This window comes from Dysidea avara, chromosome 3 (genome assembly GCF_963678975.1).
Source record: "Dysidea avara chromosome 3, odDysAvar1.4, whole genome shotgun sequence".
Classification (NCBI taxonomy): Eukaryota; Metazoa; Porifera; class Demospongiae; order Dictyoceratida; family Dysideidae; genus Dysidea; species Dysidea avara.
Genome location: NC_089274.1, coordinates 32,364,701 through 32,383,663, shown reverse-complemented (window position 1 = coordinate 32,383,663; position 18,963 = coordinate 32,364,701). Strand labels below are relative to the sequence as shown.

Sequence of the window (18,963 nt, the reverse complement as noted above, 5' to 3'; positions counted from 1 at the left end):
CTAACCAAATCCGTGCACTGACAGCACAGATACTTGTAAGTATAGTATCTGTGCTGACAGCAAGCAACGTACGAGCAAGAGTAAGAGTATGACTAAAACAGTTGAAACGCCCGAGAAGGGTAAGTGTGTATATTAAAATTTACTAATACTAAATAATAAATACTAAATAATTTAATACTAATCTAATCTAATACTAAATAATTTACTAATACTTTTTTTTGTAGTAATTATTATGTAACATATTATACTATACATGTATGTATGTGTGTGTGTATGTATGTATGTATGTATGTATGTATGTATGTATGTATGTATGTATGTATGTATGTATGTATGTATGTATGTATGTATGTATGTATGTATGTATGTATGTATGTATGTATGTATGTATGTATGTATGTATGTACGTAAGTGCTGCGTATGTATATTATGTATATGTATGTATGTACTGTGTATACTCCTCCTATATGGAAGAACGGCTATGCCGAATATAGGAGTTTAAAACCAAATTCAAATTCAATTCAATTCTAAAGTCTGACAATGGCTTATGTAATTCTATTTAAAGCCCATGTCGATACTTTTACAGTAGCTACTACTCCATTATTGAGAGATCTTCAAAATCACATCAGTCCACATTATGCTGCTTGCTGGAGAAAAATAGGAGCACAGCTTGGCCTACCTGGTGGAAAACTTGACAGTATGCATACAATATGACAGCCACGATAAATCTGAGTCTTGTTGTGATGCAGTGTTGGAAAATTGGCTTGAAATAGATCCCTCAGCTAGTTGGGAGAAAATCAATATCATTGAGTCACCTATGATATCCTTTACATTATCTCCTGATATAGGTGAGTTTTAGATATATACATATATATCTAGTACTGTGACCTAATTTTAGAAAACTGTCGATATACGCACAATAGTATTTTTGTAATAAAACGCATTCAAAAACAATTGGTAAAAACGTAAACTTCAGAAAAAAAATTTATGCAAGTTTTTATCACTTTGCTGGTTGGTGAACTGACACTCTAGTGGATAAATCCTGGGCATCATCATGTTCCCCTATTCGTAGGGAGTTCAAAAACCCTTGTTTCATCTTCATACACAGGTGGGTTTCTGAGTTACGGACGTTTGTTTACGTTGCGGTGATGAAAGAATTTATGACGATTTTTCTTCAATGAATTTGCCTTCCTGCCGGATCACAGAAGAGTATCTTTGGCAAAAACTATACCTTGGTGGATGCACAAATTCATGGTGAATACAATGAGCAAAGATTCAACTCCATACGCCGTTGTATCAGTACCGTAATGGGGGTATAGCCTAAATATTTCGAGGGGAGAAATTTTCACTGATTTCACGGTTTTGGGGGTTATCAACGAAAATTTTAGCCTTGAAATATTTAGACCTCCATATAGTCTAATACATTTTGGGAGTGTTTGCAAATCCACGAAAATATTATTTTTAGTAACATTGCTCAACCTCGAAATGTTTGTCCCTCAAAATATTTTGGCTATACAGTAAGTTATGATGGTTTATGTAAGCACCTGTAGATTATTTTCTCGATGTCTTCTGTACATATTGATTTATTCGCTCGTCCTTGTGTCTACTGCTGTATTTTCCACACTGCTTATCTTATGAAGCTGAAACTTAGCCAATCCATTCCTCTGTCCCTGTAGACACCAAAGAACCAATAAAACGAATTTTGATAAATGTGCGTATATTGACGGTTTTCTAAAATTAGTTCATGTATGCTAATTGTTAGTGGTTATAGTGTGTGGTCTTTGTAGTTTAATGGGCCTAGAGCATCATAGGTGTAGCAGACAAGGGTAAGGTTAAAATAAAAGCTGAATGTACAGAGCATGCTACACTTTTGGGGGTCTGGAAAGGGAAAACCCTCTGAAATTGAATTTTGAGTATTTTTAGCAGTAAAAACATGCTTGAATCATTCCAGTCTTGTGTAATTTACTTCTATATCAGTCCATATAAACAACATTGCTTAATACAAAAATTAAATTTAGAGGTGCTTGTCACAATCGTCGATCTGAAGTATTGCTGAGGAGTCACTGTGCAAACTAATAGTTTCATAAATTCTTTATGGATTGCTAATTGAATAGAAAGGTGAATTATAGAGTAATCTGAACAGTTGGATACTTAAGAGATGACTTGAAATAGCTAGCCAAATTATTGGAGGAGGGGGGCTATATCTTACTGCACCTATGTTTATATGTGACCATCTCAGCAAAAACCCACCTAGCTACCAAAAATTTCTTTTTTACTGTCTCAGTATTACAGGTATTCCTACTAGTATAGCGGCACAACCCAAAAATTGTGCACTTTTTCATAAAGCCATGAAACTTTCCACATAAATAGTAGTCCTCAATACATGTATTTTTAGATATAGTGCCATCGCTGATTTGACCTTTGGTGACCTTTACTGCCATTTTTGTACAGAAAATTGATCATTTTTGTCTTGAACTCCCTGAGGCAGTAATTAACTTGTTTTATAGAACTTTGCGTGGGCGAGATCAAAGGGAAAAGTGTACTTTAAATTTCATAAAGTACACTCTTAGCCGGCCAACAGCTTCATCGACCACAAAGAGTACTTTATTGTACCGCAAAGAGTGCTTTATTCGTTAATAAAGCACTCTTTGTGGGCAATAAAGCACAGTTGCCCACGTGCTCTAGTGCAGGCTAATAGCCTGCGGGGCTCACACCAGTACGACTAGTCACCCAAGCCGGTGAAGGCTGATAGCCTCGCCGCGCTGAATGATTAATCACCCCAGCCAATACGAGTTTCACCATTGGATTGCTTTTGTAGACATACCTATCTGCTTCGATGATGGGTGGAAGAAGGTAACGTTGCTGTTACGATTGTTAATATAAATAGACAAGTCCTGGAGCAGAAATATTTCACCATGTGACTCACAATAAAATCGATTGTGGGTTACGAGCAAAACCTGCCAAAATACGCGATGAATGTCTACCATGCCAAACTATGGTGAAATACATGTGAGTTACTTTGTTAAACTAGTTTGTGTGTGTTCAGGCTGCTAATAATTTGTGCAACGCATGTTAATTATGAGTCCTAGTGTATGGTGTAGCTACACGACTAGAAAGTTCCATAAATCAATTAAAGCATAGCCTTGCTCGTGCTATATGAAAAATAAAGTACGAGGTGCGCAGCCGAGATGCTAATAAAGCACGATGCGAAGCACTCGCGGCTATGCTTTAACATATACAAAACATGGTACCAAGCAAAAGATCTTGTTGATAGGAACAACTTGGTTTTTATTTGAAGTCAATAGGTGATTTTATTCTTAAGTTACGAGTATTTTTATTAGCTGCAAAATTTGATAAATTTATGCATAGTTATCTGCCCACAGGTAATTCACACCTCGAGGGCAGGTAAATTTATCAAATTTTGCAGCTAGTAAAAATGATCATAACTTTATAATGACATTACCTATTGACTTCAAATAAATTTCTATCCAGAGTTGGAGGTAACTAGTTACTTTTGTAACTAAGTTACGTAACGGATTACTTTTAAAGTAACTAGTAATATAACTAGTTACTTACCTTTGTAACTAGTAACTTGTAACTAGGAGTAATTGTCTGAAAAGTAACTAAGTTACAATAGTAACTAATTACAATAGTTACATTGCAACTATAACTAATTATGCTTTAAAAGCAAGAGCACTTCAAATTTTGTGCCATATATGCTACAGCCACATTAAGTAGACAGATTCTGTGTACTGTTCTCTATGAGTAAAGACGTAGCAATAATTAAAACTGACCTGAAATAGCCACAGAATTGTTATTTCAAGTGCACATATGTATTGCATCCCTTACTGATGCATATCTGAGCAAACTTCATGTTACAAAAGCAAAAAACAAGTCATAATTTATACTACGAAAGTAACTAGTAACTAGAGTACTTAGTTACCTTTTGAAAAGTAACTGTAATTGTAACTAAGTTACATGGGATAAAAGTAACGTGTAACTAGTAACTAGCTACTTTTCTGAAGTAACTACCCCAACTCTGTTTCTATCAGCAAGATCTTTTGTTTGGTACCATGTTTTTAACAAGTTAATTACTGCTTCAGGGAGTTAAAGACAAAAATGATCAATTTTGTGTACAAAAATGGCCGTAAAGGTCACCAAAGGTCAACTCAACGATGGCACTATATCTAAAATTACATGTCATGAGGAGTACTATTTATGTAAAAAGTCTCATGGTTTTATGAAAAAGTGCACAATATTGCCAATTTTGGGGGCTACGCTGCTAGACTATACCTGGAGTTTATTTTCAGTACAGTTGCTGAACAAATTGATTTCTTTTCCCTTCCTACTGTACATATCTATAGAGCTATAATTCCAAAACTACTCACCGTAGTAGGCTGGAACTTTGGTAACCTATTCCTTCATGGACACTCTAGTAGTAATGGTAACTTTGGCAGTAATGCAAGCAGTACAATTCATGTTTGTAGTAATACTGACATGGTCAGCCGCAACAGCTGTGGACTCCCCTTCATGGTGGGCAACTCCACTGTAAAGTTTGTTTCATTTAGTTAGAGATCATGGAGCTATTAACAAATTGGTTATTTATTCCTGTCAATATACCCAATGTGTGGAGCACTGCCTTCAGTTATCTGACCCTTGTATCCTTAATTGGAAATGACTGCTCAATTAGAGCATTTTGACTACAGTGGTCTATTTCAACAGAGTTCTGTATATATATATATAATATATATAAGTCTTTCTTTGTACAATCCTACATAGGTTTTAGGTGCCAAGGGGGGCCCTTAGCCATTTATTTGATTATTGCATATACATTCTTTACTACTTCCAAACCTGATGAAAGTCAAGTTATGTATAATGTGAAATGTGAAAATGACACCATGGATGACTGGACACATTGTTATGTTAAATTGATGTGTTTTTTTTTGCAGAAGCTAATGCAGTGTGCACATTATCTGAAAGGTAACCCATACGAGCACGATTTGTTGTTGAGGAAGATACTTGGCCACCAAATCAACCTGCAGAGTTTCTGCCACTTCTTTTAATTCACCATGAAAGCCAACTTACCTTTAAACAAGCAACTACACTGCAATTGGCTATGGTAAAATCAGGTGGAGTCCATCCAAAGAATTGGCCACTATGCAGTGATGAGTGGGTAGGAGAAACGCTGTGCAATAGCAAGACAACTAAAGGACATCTTATCTCTGTTGGAAGACTATGATACTGCACAATTCATACTAGTTGAGGGATTACCTGGCATTGGAAAATTGTTATTGCAAGAAATTGCCTACAGCTGGGGAACAGGAAAATTCTTGAATAAGTTCAAATTAGTTTTTCTATTGCAGTTACGGGATCCCATTGTATGGCAGATGTGATCTTTTCCAATTTTTCTGCAATCGAGACAAGGATTCCATACAAATTTCCAGTGCATGTAGCAAATATTATCTTAAGAACTATGGTAAAAATATTGTTTTTCTGTTTGATGGTTTTGATGAATTTCCAGAAAACTTACAGAAAAATAGCAGATATTATAAAACATCGGGTGCTACCTCACTGTGGTGTAATAGTGTCATCTCGTCCATATGCATCAGTAAAACTCTGAGAGCAAGCAACCATACAGGTTGACATTTTAGGATTTGCTGAAGATGAACGAAAACTTTACATTGAAAAGTCATTGAAGGGACACCAAAATTCAGTCAAACAACTCACAGAATACCTTGAAGGTAACTTGAATATCAATGGCCTATGTTTTGTCCCCTTTAACATGGTAGTCCTAATATATCTCTACAAACAAGGAATACCCCTTCCCAGCAATTTTACGAATCTCTACAATTATTTTGTCTATCTTACAATTTTTAGACACCTTGCCAAGTCTAGTTGCCCTCTTGACAACACTACCACTGATCTAACTAACCTGCCAAAACCTTGTTATACTACTATAGTTCAGCAGCTGTTGAAATTATCACTCAATGGTCTTAATGAAAATTAATTAATCTTTACTTTGGAGGAGGTTAAGGCATTTTGTCCTGATATAGCAGTTATTCCAGGAGCATTTAATGGTTTTGGGATTTTACAAGCTGTGCAGCATTCTGGCCTGACTGGTAAAACAATGACATTTAACTTCATTCATTTTTCCATTCAGGAGTTTTTAGCTGCATACCATATTACTCAGCTTCCACCACATGAAGAGTTGCAAATTCTTAAATCGAAGTTTTGGAGTTGTCTTCATTCTAACATGATTGCAATGTATACCTCAATTACCAAGGGACAGCGACCTGCATTTAAATAATTTCTATGTGGTGGAGATGATGTATAGTCGTAGTTGCTATTACAGAAGTATTCATAGAGGATCAATTAAAATGTCTTCATAATTATGTTTCATTGTTTTCATGATGCTGATGATGAAGTATTATGCTCATCTATACAACAAGTTAAAGTATTCAATGATAGAGTAATCAATCTTGCTAATACTAGACTATCTCCTTATGATGTAGTGTGTTGTGCTCTTTCTTACCTGTTCACCTCACAAGGAATGGAAGAAACTTGACATGTTGGCTTGCCATATCCAAGATCATGGCCTTCGTGTATTGGCCAATGGCCTACTACGTAATAACATCACTTCCAAAAGGCTAGATTTGCAGTTCAATGGCCTTACGTGATCATCATCCTTGTTGATCAGTAACCTTACCATGCACTGCAGAGTAGAAAAGTTAGGGATTGGTGGTAATGTTCAGATTGGAGAGGACCATGCTCTCTACAATATTCTGTCTCATTCTTCTTCTAGACTGTTGCAACTTTATATGTGGGAGACCAATTTGTCAACTACTGCAGCCATTGCACTATTCAACGAACTAATAAAAGGTAACAAACTGCAGGAACTTGGTATTAGCTGCAATGATATTACTGATGGAGCTTGTGATATCATAGCATTTGCACTGAAGGAGACCACATCTTTGGTCAAGCTGTTGCTGTGGGACAACAAGATAAGTGCAGAAGCTACACAATAATATATCATTCAAGCTCTTTACCACAATACATTAAAACTGCTTCGACTTCCTGATTACCTTGAAGCTGATAAAGAGAGATTTAAATTTCTACAAGTGAAATTTTGAAGAATAGGGAAAGCAGAGGATGTCATACAAAACCGAATAATAATTATAGACTGTCACTAGTGGTCCTTAGCTCTAAATTGTATGCTATGCTGTACATTTCCAAATTGCCTATCAGTAATCCTTTAGTTTTCTACCTTGTAAGAAATATCGTACCTCATTTATGCTATAATTTGTACATTTTAATCCCAAAATCCCTCAGTCCCGACCCTCAGTTTAGGTGTAAAATTATTCTGTACTGTACTTTCCTCCCACCCCTGCACCCCAATTCTGTGAGGTTAAAATCCCACAAAAATTATGGACGTAAATTGCTTATAAAATGTGGCACAATGAGCTGTACATTCTGTAGATGGTTCTAGTGGTAGATTCATTAGTTCCATCACAGCAAAAATAGTGTTCCAATACTACATATTCTAACTCCGTCTTTATTCAGTATTGGAACAACTATTTTTAAACACTCCCTATAACGAGACAAAACGAACCTCAAATCTATAAATGACTCTAATGTTCACTATTTGGGGCTGTGGTCTATTTTTGTTTGAGCCTAGGTAGAATATTTGGACTATTAGTTCCAACACCATAACATAGACGGAATAAATACAGTCAGTATTTGTGTATGAATTATACTGTGCATAGTGTTGACCTGACAAAGGTGGTGCTCTTTTGGTGAGTTTTTTTTTGTGACCACAGCAGATAGGCATATGCTTAAGCTCCAATGTAAGTTCTTTCCTAGAAAATGTATGGGAGACAAGTTTCGTAGATTTTCACATAGAAAATTAGTGTTCCAGATTTGTTTATTGTGAGAGTTATGCTCAACCTTTTTACTTACTGTAATACCTCATCCAAAACCAAAGTACATGTATAAGTAATACCATTTTGATCCAGACAGTTTTCATAGAAATTGGCAGCTGTATTCCTACAATATGGGGCACCTCACTAGAGCTGTGCATGTGCACCTACAAAATTTTAACACCAGTACGTTGGTCACCAATAATTGATGACAATCGATTAATTGGTATAATTATATTCCACTGTTTAGATAACAGTAAATATCTCTTTATGGAGTACATGTGCTTGTGTGATTGACATTATATATTCTTACTGACTTAGTGGGTGACTATTCATACATAACAAAATGCTTTATACCAAGACCCAGTCACCGAATTACAGTGAATGGTATATGTTCAGCACTCAAATGTGTGTGTATTTGAGTGAAATAATTGGGAGCTAATTATCAATTATTTAATATTTATCAACAGTTATTGAAGTTTTGAAAATCTTTGATCAATTAATTGGTTATTCAGTGAAAAGTGAACAGCACTACTTCCGGGAATGTGGGTCAACCTGCATACAGTGTATTATTATAATGTAGTTGAGTATTGCATATTAAAAATTGGAACAGTACATGACCTTTAAAGGGTTATATCTACTTGTAGAATCTGATTTTAGCAAACCACAGTGCTTTGCTAACAATGTGTTGAGTGAGTTGCAGGTACAACTACAGGGATTTTGGGTTTGAATTTATTTAATTCCACTGCATGAAGGTAAAGCTATACTTAACTTGAACTGTATCATGCAGTAGTACTGTATATACGGCCGGATCATGAAGGTTTGCACACAAAAACACACATTGACCAGAAACTAGCCTCACAATATCATCATGCAGTGCTTCGACACCAATTTCAAAGACATTTAATTATTTTTTTTTTGTACTCAGCCATCATAATTATGTTATGTGCACTGTATTTGTTACAGTAAAAAAAAAAAAAAATGTTGAATTTTGAAGACTGTTTTCCAGTCCAGTGATGCTAGGAGCATTGTAACTAAACTATGTACATAAGATATGCAGTAGCTAGCATGTGAAGCATGCCAATCTACAAGCCAAGAAAGTTAAACTCTCCTTAGTTGGGATTTGAGAGTGATTCAGCAAGAACTATTGTATCTACAGTAATAGACTACCGTAATTAGTTTTTCTTTCACTGGCAAAAATTATATGAAATTCTTAACACATTTTTTTTTTTTGTGAAAGATTGAGATACTCTGATAGAACAGTCATTCATGTAAATCATGAGTATCCCAAGGCTTGGTTATGGGCCAGTTACTTTTTGAAGTAATGACATTGTTGCTAATAAGTCAAGTTAGATTTTTTGCTGATGGTACCAGCCTAATCAACTTCCTCTCTTTGTACACACCAATGTGCTGCAGCAGTTGGGCTTACTTGTTGATTATTGGATGGTGAGGGCCATGGTCAATTTGTCCTTGTTTTGTTACAAACGTCACTAGTAGGTCTTCCCACTTGATCATGAACTATTTAAGTGCCAGGCATATAATATTATGTAATACTTTCACACCTCAGATCAAAGGAGCTGTCTGGGCTACATCTGGGCAGTGATTATTATTATTACTAGCACTTTACAGTGAAGGTCTGACAGCAACATGTGCTGCAGCCTTAGGATTACCTAACCTAATTTCAGGGACTTAGACCTAATGACTTGACTTACTGACTGATAAGGTGTAACAGAAAAGGGGCCAAAGTAAGGAAAAAAATCCCCCCCAACACCAGGATTCGAACTGCAGAGGAAAAAAATCCTCCCAACCCCAGGATTCAAACAACAGTATACAGGCGTTATGGCCAAAATCAATTGTGGGGATCGATTAATACTCGCATGATTAATGTGTCCATTCATCGTAACCAGCTGCTAACCCATAATCAAAAATTTTATATAATCCACTCGTATTGGCTTGATCGCCCTGTACAGGCTATCAGCCTATAAGTTTGCATATTAGCTGTAACACGGGGCATTCAGGCTTTGCCTGATATGTATTCCCTCTGTCCTGCGACCCTTGGACAGTCATATCAGGCAAAGTCCTACACAAAAATACAGCGTTATAACAGCATTGGAGTGATATCAGCACAGAATGCCACCCTGTGACATGGCCTTGTAATACCAGGTGAAGTGTGAAAACAATTTACTCATTCAGTATGCCATTAACCTCTTCAATATGTGTCCTGAACAAATGGTTGAATTCAGAACAATGAATTAAAACATCCTATAATTGTGTAATCAGTGTCGACACATTGGTATGTCATCCCTCCTAATAATCATACAAGTATTGAGGACTCAATGCCAATGCCTTTCACCCTCGGCCTTCCCACAAACATAGTTCATTATTATATCATAGAGGATTACAGTTCAGTGACACATCTCAATTAACTACATTTTTAGTAACAAGCGTGACAATAATAATGACATTTCTCGTTCAATGTGAGGAATATGAACACATGGTCTAGAAGTTGATGGGTCATCAATGGTGTCGGCAGTTTCATTCTCTGCAAAACTAGAAAAAGATGATGCAGCACTCCCAACAGTACTCCACAGGTTCTTCACTATGTTGCAGACCATGGATATCTTGTTAGAGTCACTATTATACAAAAATACAGAAATGACATTTGCTACTTGAAAAATATTACCTAAATTACAATAATTAAGACTGCTGCTGAGCCATTTTCCAACACATAATCACTACTGACCTGGTAGAGTCAACAATAGATTGTAACCAAGCAAGTAGTCCTCTGTTCCATATCAGATCAGTTGTGACAGCAACTAAATGACTTGCCTGCTTTATGAGCAGCAATATCTGTAACTAGAGAAAACAAACTGTAACAACTACACTGTGGCTCAATAACATCTCTCAGTTATCACTACAGTGTACACCCATCAACTTGAACCGGACCAAACTGGGCCAGCCATTACAAATTTGCCATGCCAGTACAAGTTCAGTTCTTATATATTTACTATTTCACTAGGTATTACATCAAAATAAAGCTTAAATGACTAAATAACAAATGGAACATTTCAACACTTCATAACAGGATGACTACAGGATTATACTTATGTGGTATTGACAACATTTCAGAAAGGATATGAATGGTTGGTATAAGCCATTAGCTGTCTCTAGAACACAATCATGCCAATGTGTCACAGTCTTTCTTCCAAACTAGCTGTTAACAGGTTCCTACTTTATGGGATAGCATACCTAAAACAATAATGTACACCCCACCACAGCGTAAGAGATAATCCTGACTTGCCTGATGTATTCACCTTTAGCAACATAAAATTGGTTAGTAGCAAGATTATCATAAAGAAGGGTAACAAACATGTGGCCTGTACCCTTTGGCTTTTAATTGATAGGTGAAAATGTAGTTAGTGTGGAATTGTGAATATGTCAAATGGTAGGTACATTTCAAAGACTTTTAGTCCCATTTTACAATCAATTTCAAAACCACATTTGAAAATGCAATCTAAGAAAATAGTTGCTGGGTCTTGTACCACTCTACTACCCTAACACCCTTAACTAGTACAACCTTAGCAATATATGTTTTCTGAAATTATCACAAGTGCTATAAACGGATAAGGATCATTACTTGGCCAGCTACTATAACTTCCATCCATTCATTTTCTGTAAGCATTTCACCTATCCTACCACCTGTTATAATAGTTTGATTTCTTCATTGTTTGCCATCACTTAAGCCAAAGATATGCCCTTTTGCCAACTCCAGCAGCTATAAGAGATGCATCATGGACTTACCTGTGTCCTCCTTCGAGTCCCATCTCCTTCTCCACTACCACGTATATCCACTACCACATATATCTAGATGTTGATTTGTGGCAGTTTCCTTGTACTGACTATCACGTTTATAACGAAAAATGCCCGTAATTTTCATAGTGACTGGATTGATTGCAGCAAAGGGATTTCCTTCATCTGTGGTGTTGTGTGCAGGGCAGAACAAGCAGAAAATAAAGCAGAATGGCCACTTCGCAGTCAGAGCATGTATTCAGATGTAAATATGATATGTTAGCCAGGTACCATTTTATGCCTTGATACAGTATGGGCAGGAGTCACAATTGTGTTACAAAAAGTACATCAACAGAAATAGGAGCCGCCCAGGCTACACACAAAATGTAGACCGGGCTACATCTGGGCAGTGATTATATAGACATTAAGGCCATGTGGCCTTAATGTCAATTGTGGCCTCACATGAGATTAGTACCTCACATGAGATTAGTATGCATGACTTAGATTTTGCCATGAAAACCACTCAGATGGAGATTGTTTTGTTATCCTCACTATCCTACAAGTTGAAAATTTTTGGGCTAAGGTGAGAACTAGTGCTATAGCTTATTCACCAAATGTTTCTGCACATTTTTAAATACGGACCACACCCCATCATTTACCACTCTGCATGAAGTAATCACTCTACAAGCAAGCTTAGGCCTTATATAGTAAACTCCATAATTATTCCATAAATGACTAAAACATTAAACTCGCGTAACTGAAATTCTCTGTGATTTCTCTAGGGTATATCCGTATATTGTAACCAAACATAACCAGAACGTACTAATGTACTACTGCAACTTAATCAAAAATTTTAGGCATGCATATATAATACTTAAAAATTGTTGACTTAATTAAAAATGAAGTAGGAATCCCACTGAGCTATGCTGTAATACCATCATTCATCTCTTGTTTCACTACTTTTATTGCATAGATCTCTACTTCATTTAAAAATTTTAAAAGTACAGCTAGTATACCTCTTACAGTAGTGCCGGGACTGGAGCGCTTGATACATGTAGTATGTAGCTCTATAGCGATATTACCTTCATTGAAGAATCAGTTAACACCGAGCTGTAATGAGTCATTAGAATAGGAATAACATTTCTCCTTCTATATACAGGATAATCCTGGTCACTACGTAATCCTTCTTTCAACAAGGACATGATCCACTGTCTCTCCAACTTGTGCTAGTAGATTAATATAAACATCACAGTTTAGCCTCTGTACAATCCTAACCTGATTGCTGGAGCTATGAACTAACAGATAAAACATGGGAACTTCCTGAAGATCCAAGACAGGCTTGTACACGATGAAATTAGCCAGTACTGGGTACAAGTCATGTTCTATAACGTAACAAGGCATCAAAAGGTGCTATACTTTACAACAGTGTTACCTGGAGTTAAGAATATTTCCATACATCTATACAGGAAGAGTGAGTGAACACAGGATATTCTGGTGTTATCTACTTCAACTGAATTTTGTAATACATCCAATAGGAGAATGATCTATACATTACACAACGGTGTTGCAATAATATTATATGTATGGTCATATCTTCACATTTAACATACTTACATGTAAACAATGCCATCAGTAAAAAATTAGAGTGTTATATTTTAAACATCACAAAATGTTCAGACTGTTAATGTTCATCATATGGCAGTGTCACAGTTAACATCCACAGCACAAAACAGTGACAAATTACAAACAGATAAAATCAGCTAGATGAATTACAATTGATCACTCGCACATAGTCTCTTTTCTAACAAGTTACAATAAATATTAACCTGATCTTTTTCTCTGAATCTAGATCCTTCCAGATGTGTGTAATACCTTGCCAGACAGTGATAAGCAGCAGCTCTAACATCACGATCATGTGATGATATCGCTGCTAGTAGGTACCCAACACAACCATGACTAACAAACTTCCTGCAATCTACCAGATTACCTGCAACAGTGGAATAATATAAAATTTATCAACATAATTATCATCATCACCGTACCAGTGTCTAACAAATGACTGAACAATGGTAACAAGAATCTTGGATCAAATTTTTTTTTATCATGTGCTTGATTACAATTGCTTGAAGGCTACGTAAAAAAGAAGCAGCTATTAGTGTTCATACAATAATTCATGAAGTCATACTTCTAATGACAGATCAATTGGGAACTCTAGAATTGACTGCTTCAACACGTTCTTGTCCAACATATCCAGTACTTCAGACATCCCTGGCTGCATACACAGCACCCATCCTTTCTTTTGTCTCTCTCTAAACTGGCTTACTGCTGTCTTGCCCCACAAGTATGGGCTGTAGAAAAGGATGATTGGTAAGTTGAATGCAAATTACATATATGACCACCTAAATTCAGCTGTATCAGTCTCATGTATTTCATATTTTTGCATCAAACACAGGATGTGTTGATCTGAATAATGAAACACAATTTTTAAACTATTGCCTAGTTGAATATGTTGATGATAAAGTGATTGTGTACAAAGTACATGGCAGTGTTGTTAATTGACTTACTGGTCAATGCCAAGTTTGGCTGATAAGCAGCTAACAATACAGCAAAATGATATTTAGTAGAACGACCAGGATCAAATGTGGTCAGTAACAGTCTCATCAAGTTTTCTGTGCATGAGAAAAATTTATTTCAAAAATACAGGCCAAATAATACTTCAACGCACACACATATATGTATGTACCACTCTGCGTGGGCAGTTCAAAGGCACCGCCAGTGCCATAATTTGTATATTGCACTGCTGCAGACCGCAGCGAGTGCATTATAACTTATAACGCACTGGTTGCGGTTTTGTAGACCACAACGAGTGCATTATAAGTTATAATGCACCGACCGCAGTGCAATATACAGATATTGCACTGGCTGCGGTTTTGTGCAGCATAGCACAAGTGCCGGTGGCGAAGACCACTACGACACCTCACCTAATAGGTGGAAAGACACTTCACAGATCACTCGAATTCTTTTATAGCCCGACATGTAAAGGTCGATTGTGGGCCATAACGTCACCAATACGTATAATGTTTACAAGCAGCCAATGGCGATCGAAAAAGCCAACGCGGGTGGCCACAACTCTAGTCTACATATATATAAACGTACTTATACACCTTACTAGTCTGGTGCCATCTTAGCCCAGAGTAAACTGTAGTCCACTTCGACAATGACTCAATAAAACAAATATATTCTAAATAATACTAACCTTTACGTTCGATTGTGGGAACCAGTTTTGTCATGCCACCAGATTCGAGTTTAGCCAGTGTGAATAGTAAGAAATAGACTAGTATCGTTTAGTAGTTAGATTTTGTTTACTTAAACCGTCTATTTAGCTGCTTTTTTTCGCTCTAGAGAATCACTATGGTGATTAATCTGGTGCTTAGTCTATATGGCACACTGGCATGCTGAGCACTACATGATGAGAGTCGAACAGCGAATGCAGGTTAGTGATATAACCCATAGCGTACTAGCTTTCAATATCTCAGGTGGCTGCAGTACTGCAGGGGGAACGTCATCGCAACGTCTGGCTTGGTTACCCACAATCGATGTTAGAAACCTGGCCTTTATAAGTGTTACAGCTGTCTTGTGAGACTCTCCCCACCTATTAGGTGAGTGGTACATAACAGTTATACAACGTGCACTCGTGCTCTACCTGTATAAACGCACTTGCCTTCGGGCCTGACGGCCCTCAGGCTCGTGCGTTTATATCAGGCAGAGCATTCGTGGCCGTTGTATAACTATATAATATATACCACTTTAGCGTGGGCATTCAAAGGCGCTGCTTGGTGTTCAACTCGCATATTGCCCGGGCAATATCAAGATATTGCCATGGGAAAGCGGTTTGCCAATGACTTTGATACCCAGCCAGTTCAAAGAATCGATGCACTTTGACTTGTTATATTGAGCGACATAGAGCTTTGTATTGTGGGACTCATTTTTGTAGTGGTTGCTAAGCTTAATACATTTGCTAAGATAGGCTAGTTGGTGTTACTAAAGGATAATGAAGGCACAAAATAATTGTTTGGGCGATCGTGGATGTGTATTTCTACCCACCGCGTATCAGCCTTTGAACAGACCATGGAACAGCAAAGCTACTACTACGTTGAAATAGGTTAGTAACTTACAGTCCTAAGTACTTAACTTCATGTAATAACTTACTTACTGTCCCAATAGCGAAGTTAGTTGGCTTAACTTAGTACAAAAATGATAACAATATAAATTCCATCCCACAATCGAAAGTTTTCTAACATTGCGTGTTGAAGCATAGTAACGTATTAATGACGTTTTAACATATGGACAACGTTTTGATGGCTATTAGCCACGCTATTAAAACCACGATCAATCTTCAGATGCTACTGTATAAAACAAACAGGATGAGTTCTTGTTAGTTCTTGCATCTATTAGGTGTGTACGCCCCAAGTGATATATATCACTTATACCACGGCTGCTTGGGATTTTGCTGACATACACCTGCAGCCCTCAGCATTTGGGTGTAACACGCACGCATGCACACCTTTCATGTCATCCTTTGACTGGTTAACTTCAGTAGTAGCTAACATGATCTCCAGAAATTGAGAATGATTCCAAATCATTTCAAAAATGTCACCAATTTGAATTAACTTCTCCACATTGTTCTCATCATGATAAAGTTGTATGATAAAATGGTTGAGAACATCTAGTGCAGCAGGTGAGTGAAGCCTATACCTAGAGAATTAATCAAACATCTCCACAATTACACAAAGTTTATGATATCAAAACACAATAAATTGACAGGCAAAAAGAAAACCCCTTCTTGAAAGAAATGTATGTTCAGAGTTATGGATGATAATTTGCATTTAAAAGATCAATTTATTGCTCACAGGGGGAAAAGGAAAAGTGGTCATAGCTAAAAAACACCTTTAAAAAACCCCTTTCATAGCTCAAGCCTGTTGTGGCATAAAAGAAATCACAAGAGAAAACCAACCTGTCATAAAATTACAGGGTCACAATACTCTAATAGAACAGTCACTGAGAATTCTATAAAGTGCACAAAACATGTTGAAAAAGCTTTCCAGGTTTTGAACCAACCTAACTCCTAAAACCCTTCACTACTGAACCGCTGTTGTCAGCTGATCAGCTCACTTGATTCTACTGTACTTTATAAATAATCAGTCAAATAAAATCTGCTATATAATTTCTGTTTTCTTGTTATAGATAAGAAATTAGACTTTAAAAAGCACAAAGCGAGTTTTTGTGGCTATAGGGTACCCTTCATAGGCAGATTTTTTTTTGCAGAAATAGGCAATCTTTACATTTTTATCCAGAAACATCAATGGTGACACATGTAACCTATGATTATGTTTTAATGAAACTGTCACTAGTTGTGAAATATGCGAAAACATTTGTCCCTTGAAAATTTCCACCTATACAGTATCTACAACACAAAAGCCATGCAAAACAGCCAAGCTGGAAAAAAAGTGGTTTTCAAATTAACTCTCACTTTTATTTATTTCACAACCTTTTTCAAACAGGCTTTTGAAGGCCACACCCTTTACACGCTTGGCTGGTTTGCATGGTAACTAATAACACAAAAGGTAATATTTGTGTGGCTTTTTGATCCTAATACTATTACATAATAATTTGAAGGAAATGCAACTTACTTCAAAGTTAACTTGACAAAACTATTCCATTGTGTGAGCAGAATATCATCAAAACCACCACAGGGTTGATATTTCTGTCATAAAACAACACTACTAACACAAAATACTAAAATGTACAAGAAACAGCTCCAATCAATAGTTAAATGTGTCAATAAGATTCATGGCAAAGAATGAGAGAAAGAGCACTTATAGCCATGCTCAAGCCTGGTGAACGTGAATTAAGCAATTAATACAAGTTACTATACCTACACAGAGAATTCAGTCAGCATTACAGAAGCATCGGTAGCGTTTGTCAGTAGTGTTTCACAAATCAGATACAGACCAAATGGGAGCATTTTTTGGTGTATAAATCAAAGATGCTCATTTGTGTCACTATGGAAGTTATGAAACTTAGCCAATTGTCAATGTTCAATACCCATGCTAATGTATTGTCCCAGGGTCAATGGAAGCCAATTTGGTGTGATCAATGCTTTATAAACTGTTGACCATGGCTATCCTAGTTTTACCTAGAGAACTTATCCAATTTTCCGTTTAACCATTGAGAATGATTGTAGCCTTCATCCTCTACCCTCAAGCATGGCTGGCTAGCAACAGTTGTGTCGTTTGGGCACCACATACAGATAAAGATACATCCCTTATTGAATCAGTTCAGAGGTGTCCTGTAAGGTTCGCTTTTAATAATTACTCCCCTTTTCAAGTGTTACCATTTTGCCACTTGCATTTTGTATGCAACCTCTCTATGGGATCTGATATTCCTACTACAACTACTGTAAATTATCACTAAAAAGACACTGCAGGGTATTTGATCTGCTCACATACTTTAGTACAATACTTAAAACATACCTTAATTACATCAAGTATAACAGTAAATATCAAATCTTCATCACAACACTCCACACTACTACCAGAAAATAAAGTATTTAACATTTTCAAGCAGTGTACTAAGAACATGGTTACTGCTACATCATCATTCAGTAGTGAAACCAGTCTGCTAACCACAGGTAACTGGTAGCTATGTGTGACATACAGTATAATTCCAATACGATTAAGTTATATATTACTTGTTCCATTGCAGGTGATCTACTGTTTGGAGATTTGTAAATAACTTCTTCAATTTCTTGTTGCCTATAACAGAATTGTTATCATTTCAAGTTGAATATTGCTATAACTGTGTGTACCTGTCATATGTCTGTCAATAAGAAATATCAAGACCTCACTACACAGTTCCTATAAGAAAAAAATCAAGACTATTTTATAGACTAACACAGTGATGTACATCATCATAACAATATAGGTATTCCACTGCAGTCAGATCTTGTCAGTTAACACATCACTAGTTCACACATCCACAATAGGTACACCCATGAGTGTGGAGTGTGGTCAGTTTATATCGCTAAATGTGTTTCATCATTCTGCAGTGTAGTAGTGGTCATATGACAAGGGGTATTAGAACTACTACAATCTGTACAATTATTTGGTAACATTTTACCTGATCAGCTGATGAAGAGATGAGTTGTCGGCTACAATATTTCCATAACACTTTGAGAAATGACTTGGACATTTGAACT

General features: G+C 36.6%; 1 protein-coding gene and 1 long non-coding RNA gene across 5 annotated transcripts in view; one reads left to right on the top strand and one right to left on the bottom strand.

The window, feature by feature from the left end:
• LOC136250731 (uncharacterized) lies at positions 1–8,442 on the top strand. Of its 2 annotated transcripts, none has more exons than XR_010698686.1 (3): positions 1–119; positions 587–848; positions 4,950–8,442. It is a non-coding gene; the product is annotated as an uncharacterized lncRNA (long non-coding RNA). The 2 variants fall into 2 exon arrangements; XR_010698687.1 differs by having other exon boundaries at positions 54–119; positions 566–848.
• Positions 8,443–10,292: 1,850 nt separating this feature from the next.
• Positions 10,293–18,963, bottom strand: part of LOC136250729 (nucleolar pre-ribosomal-associated protein 1-like) — a 59,592-nt gene continuing 50,921 nt past the window's right edge. For 2 of the 3 annotated variants that reach the window (XM_066042957.1, XM_066042959.1), the window contains exons 23-38: positions 18,885–18,961; positions 18,574–18,622; positions 18,457–18,520; positions 18,239–18,407; positions 17,396–17,469; positions 16,270–16,460; positions 14,270–14,374; positions 14,105–14,168; positions 13,891–14,053; positions 13,748–13,835; positions 13,532–13,692; positions 13,138–13,249; positions 12,981–13,087; positions 12,788–12,931; positions 10,660–10,772; positions 10,293–10,550 (exon numbers count right to left, since the gene is read on the bottom strand). In XM_066042957.1, the coding sequence (XP_065899029.1) occupies positions 10,343–10,550; positions 10,660–10,772; positions 12,788–12,931; positions 12,981–13,087; positions 13,138–13,249; positions 13,532–13,692; positions 13,748–13,835; positions 13,891–14,053; positions 14,105–14,168; positions 14,270–14,374; positions 16,270–16,460; positions 17,396–17,469; positions 18,239–18,407; positions 18,457–18,520; positions 18,574–18,622; positions 18,885–18,961 (1,889 nt within the window). In that variant the 3' untranslated portion in view covers positions 10,293–10,342. The remainder of the gene's footprint in view (positions 10,551–10,659; positions 10,773–12,787; positions 12,932–12,980; positions 13,088–13,137; positions 13,250–13,531; positions 13,693–13,747; positions 13,836–13,890; positions 14,054–14,104; positions 14,169–14,269; positions 14,375–16,269; positions 16,461–17,395; positions 17,470–18,238; positions 18,408–18,456; positions 18,521–18,573; positions 18,623–18,884; positions 18,962–18,963) is intronic. The other variant, XM_066042958.1, reaches the window with a different exon arrangement.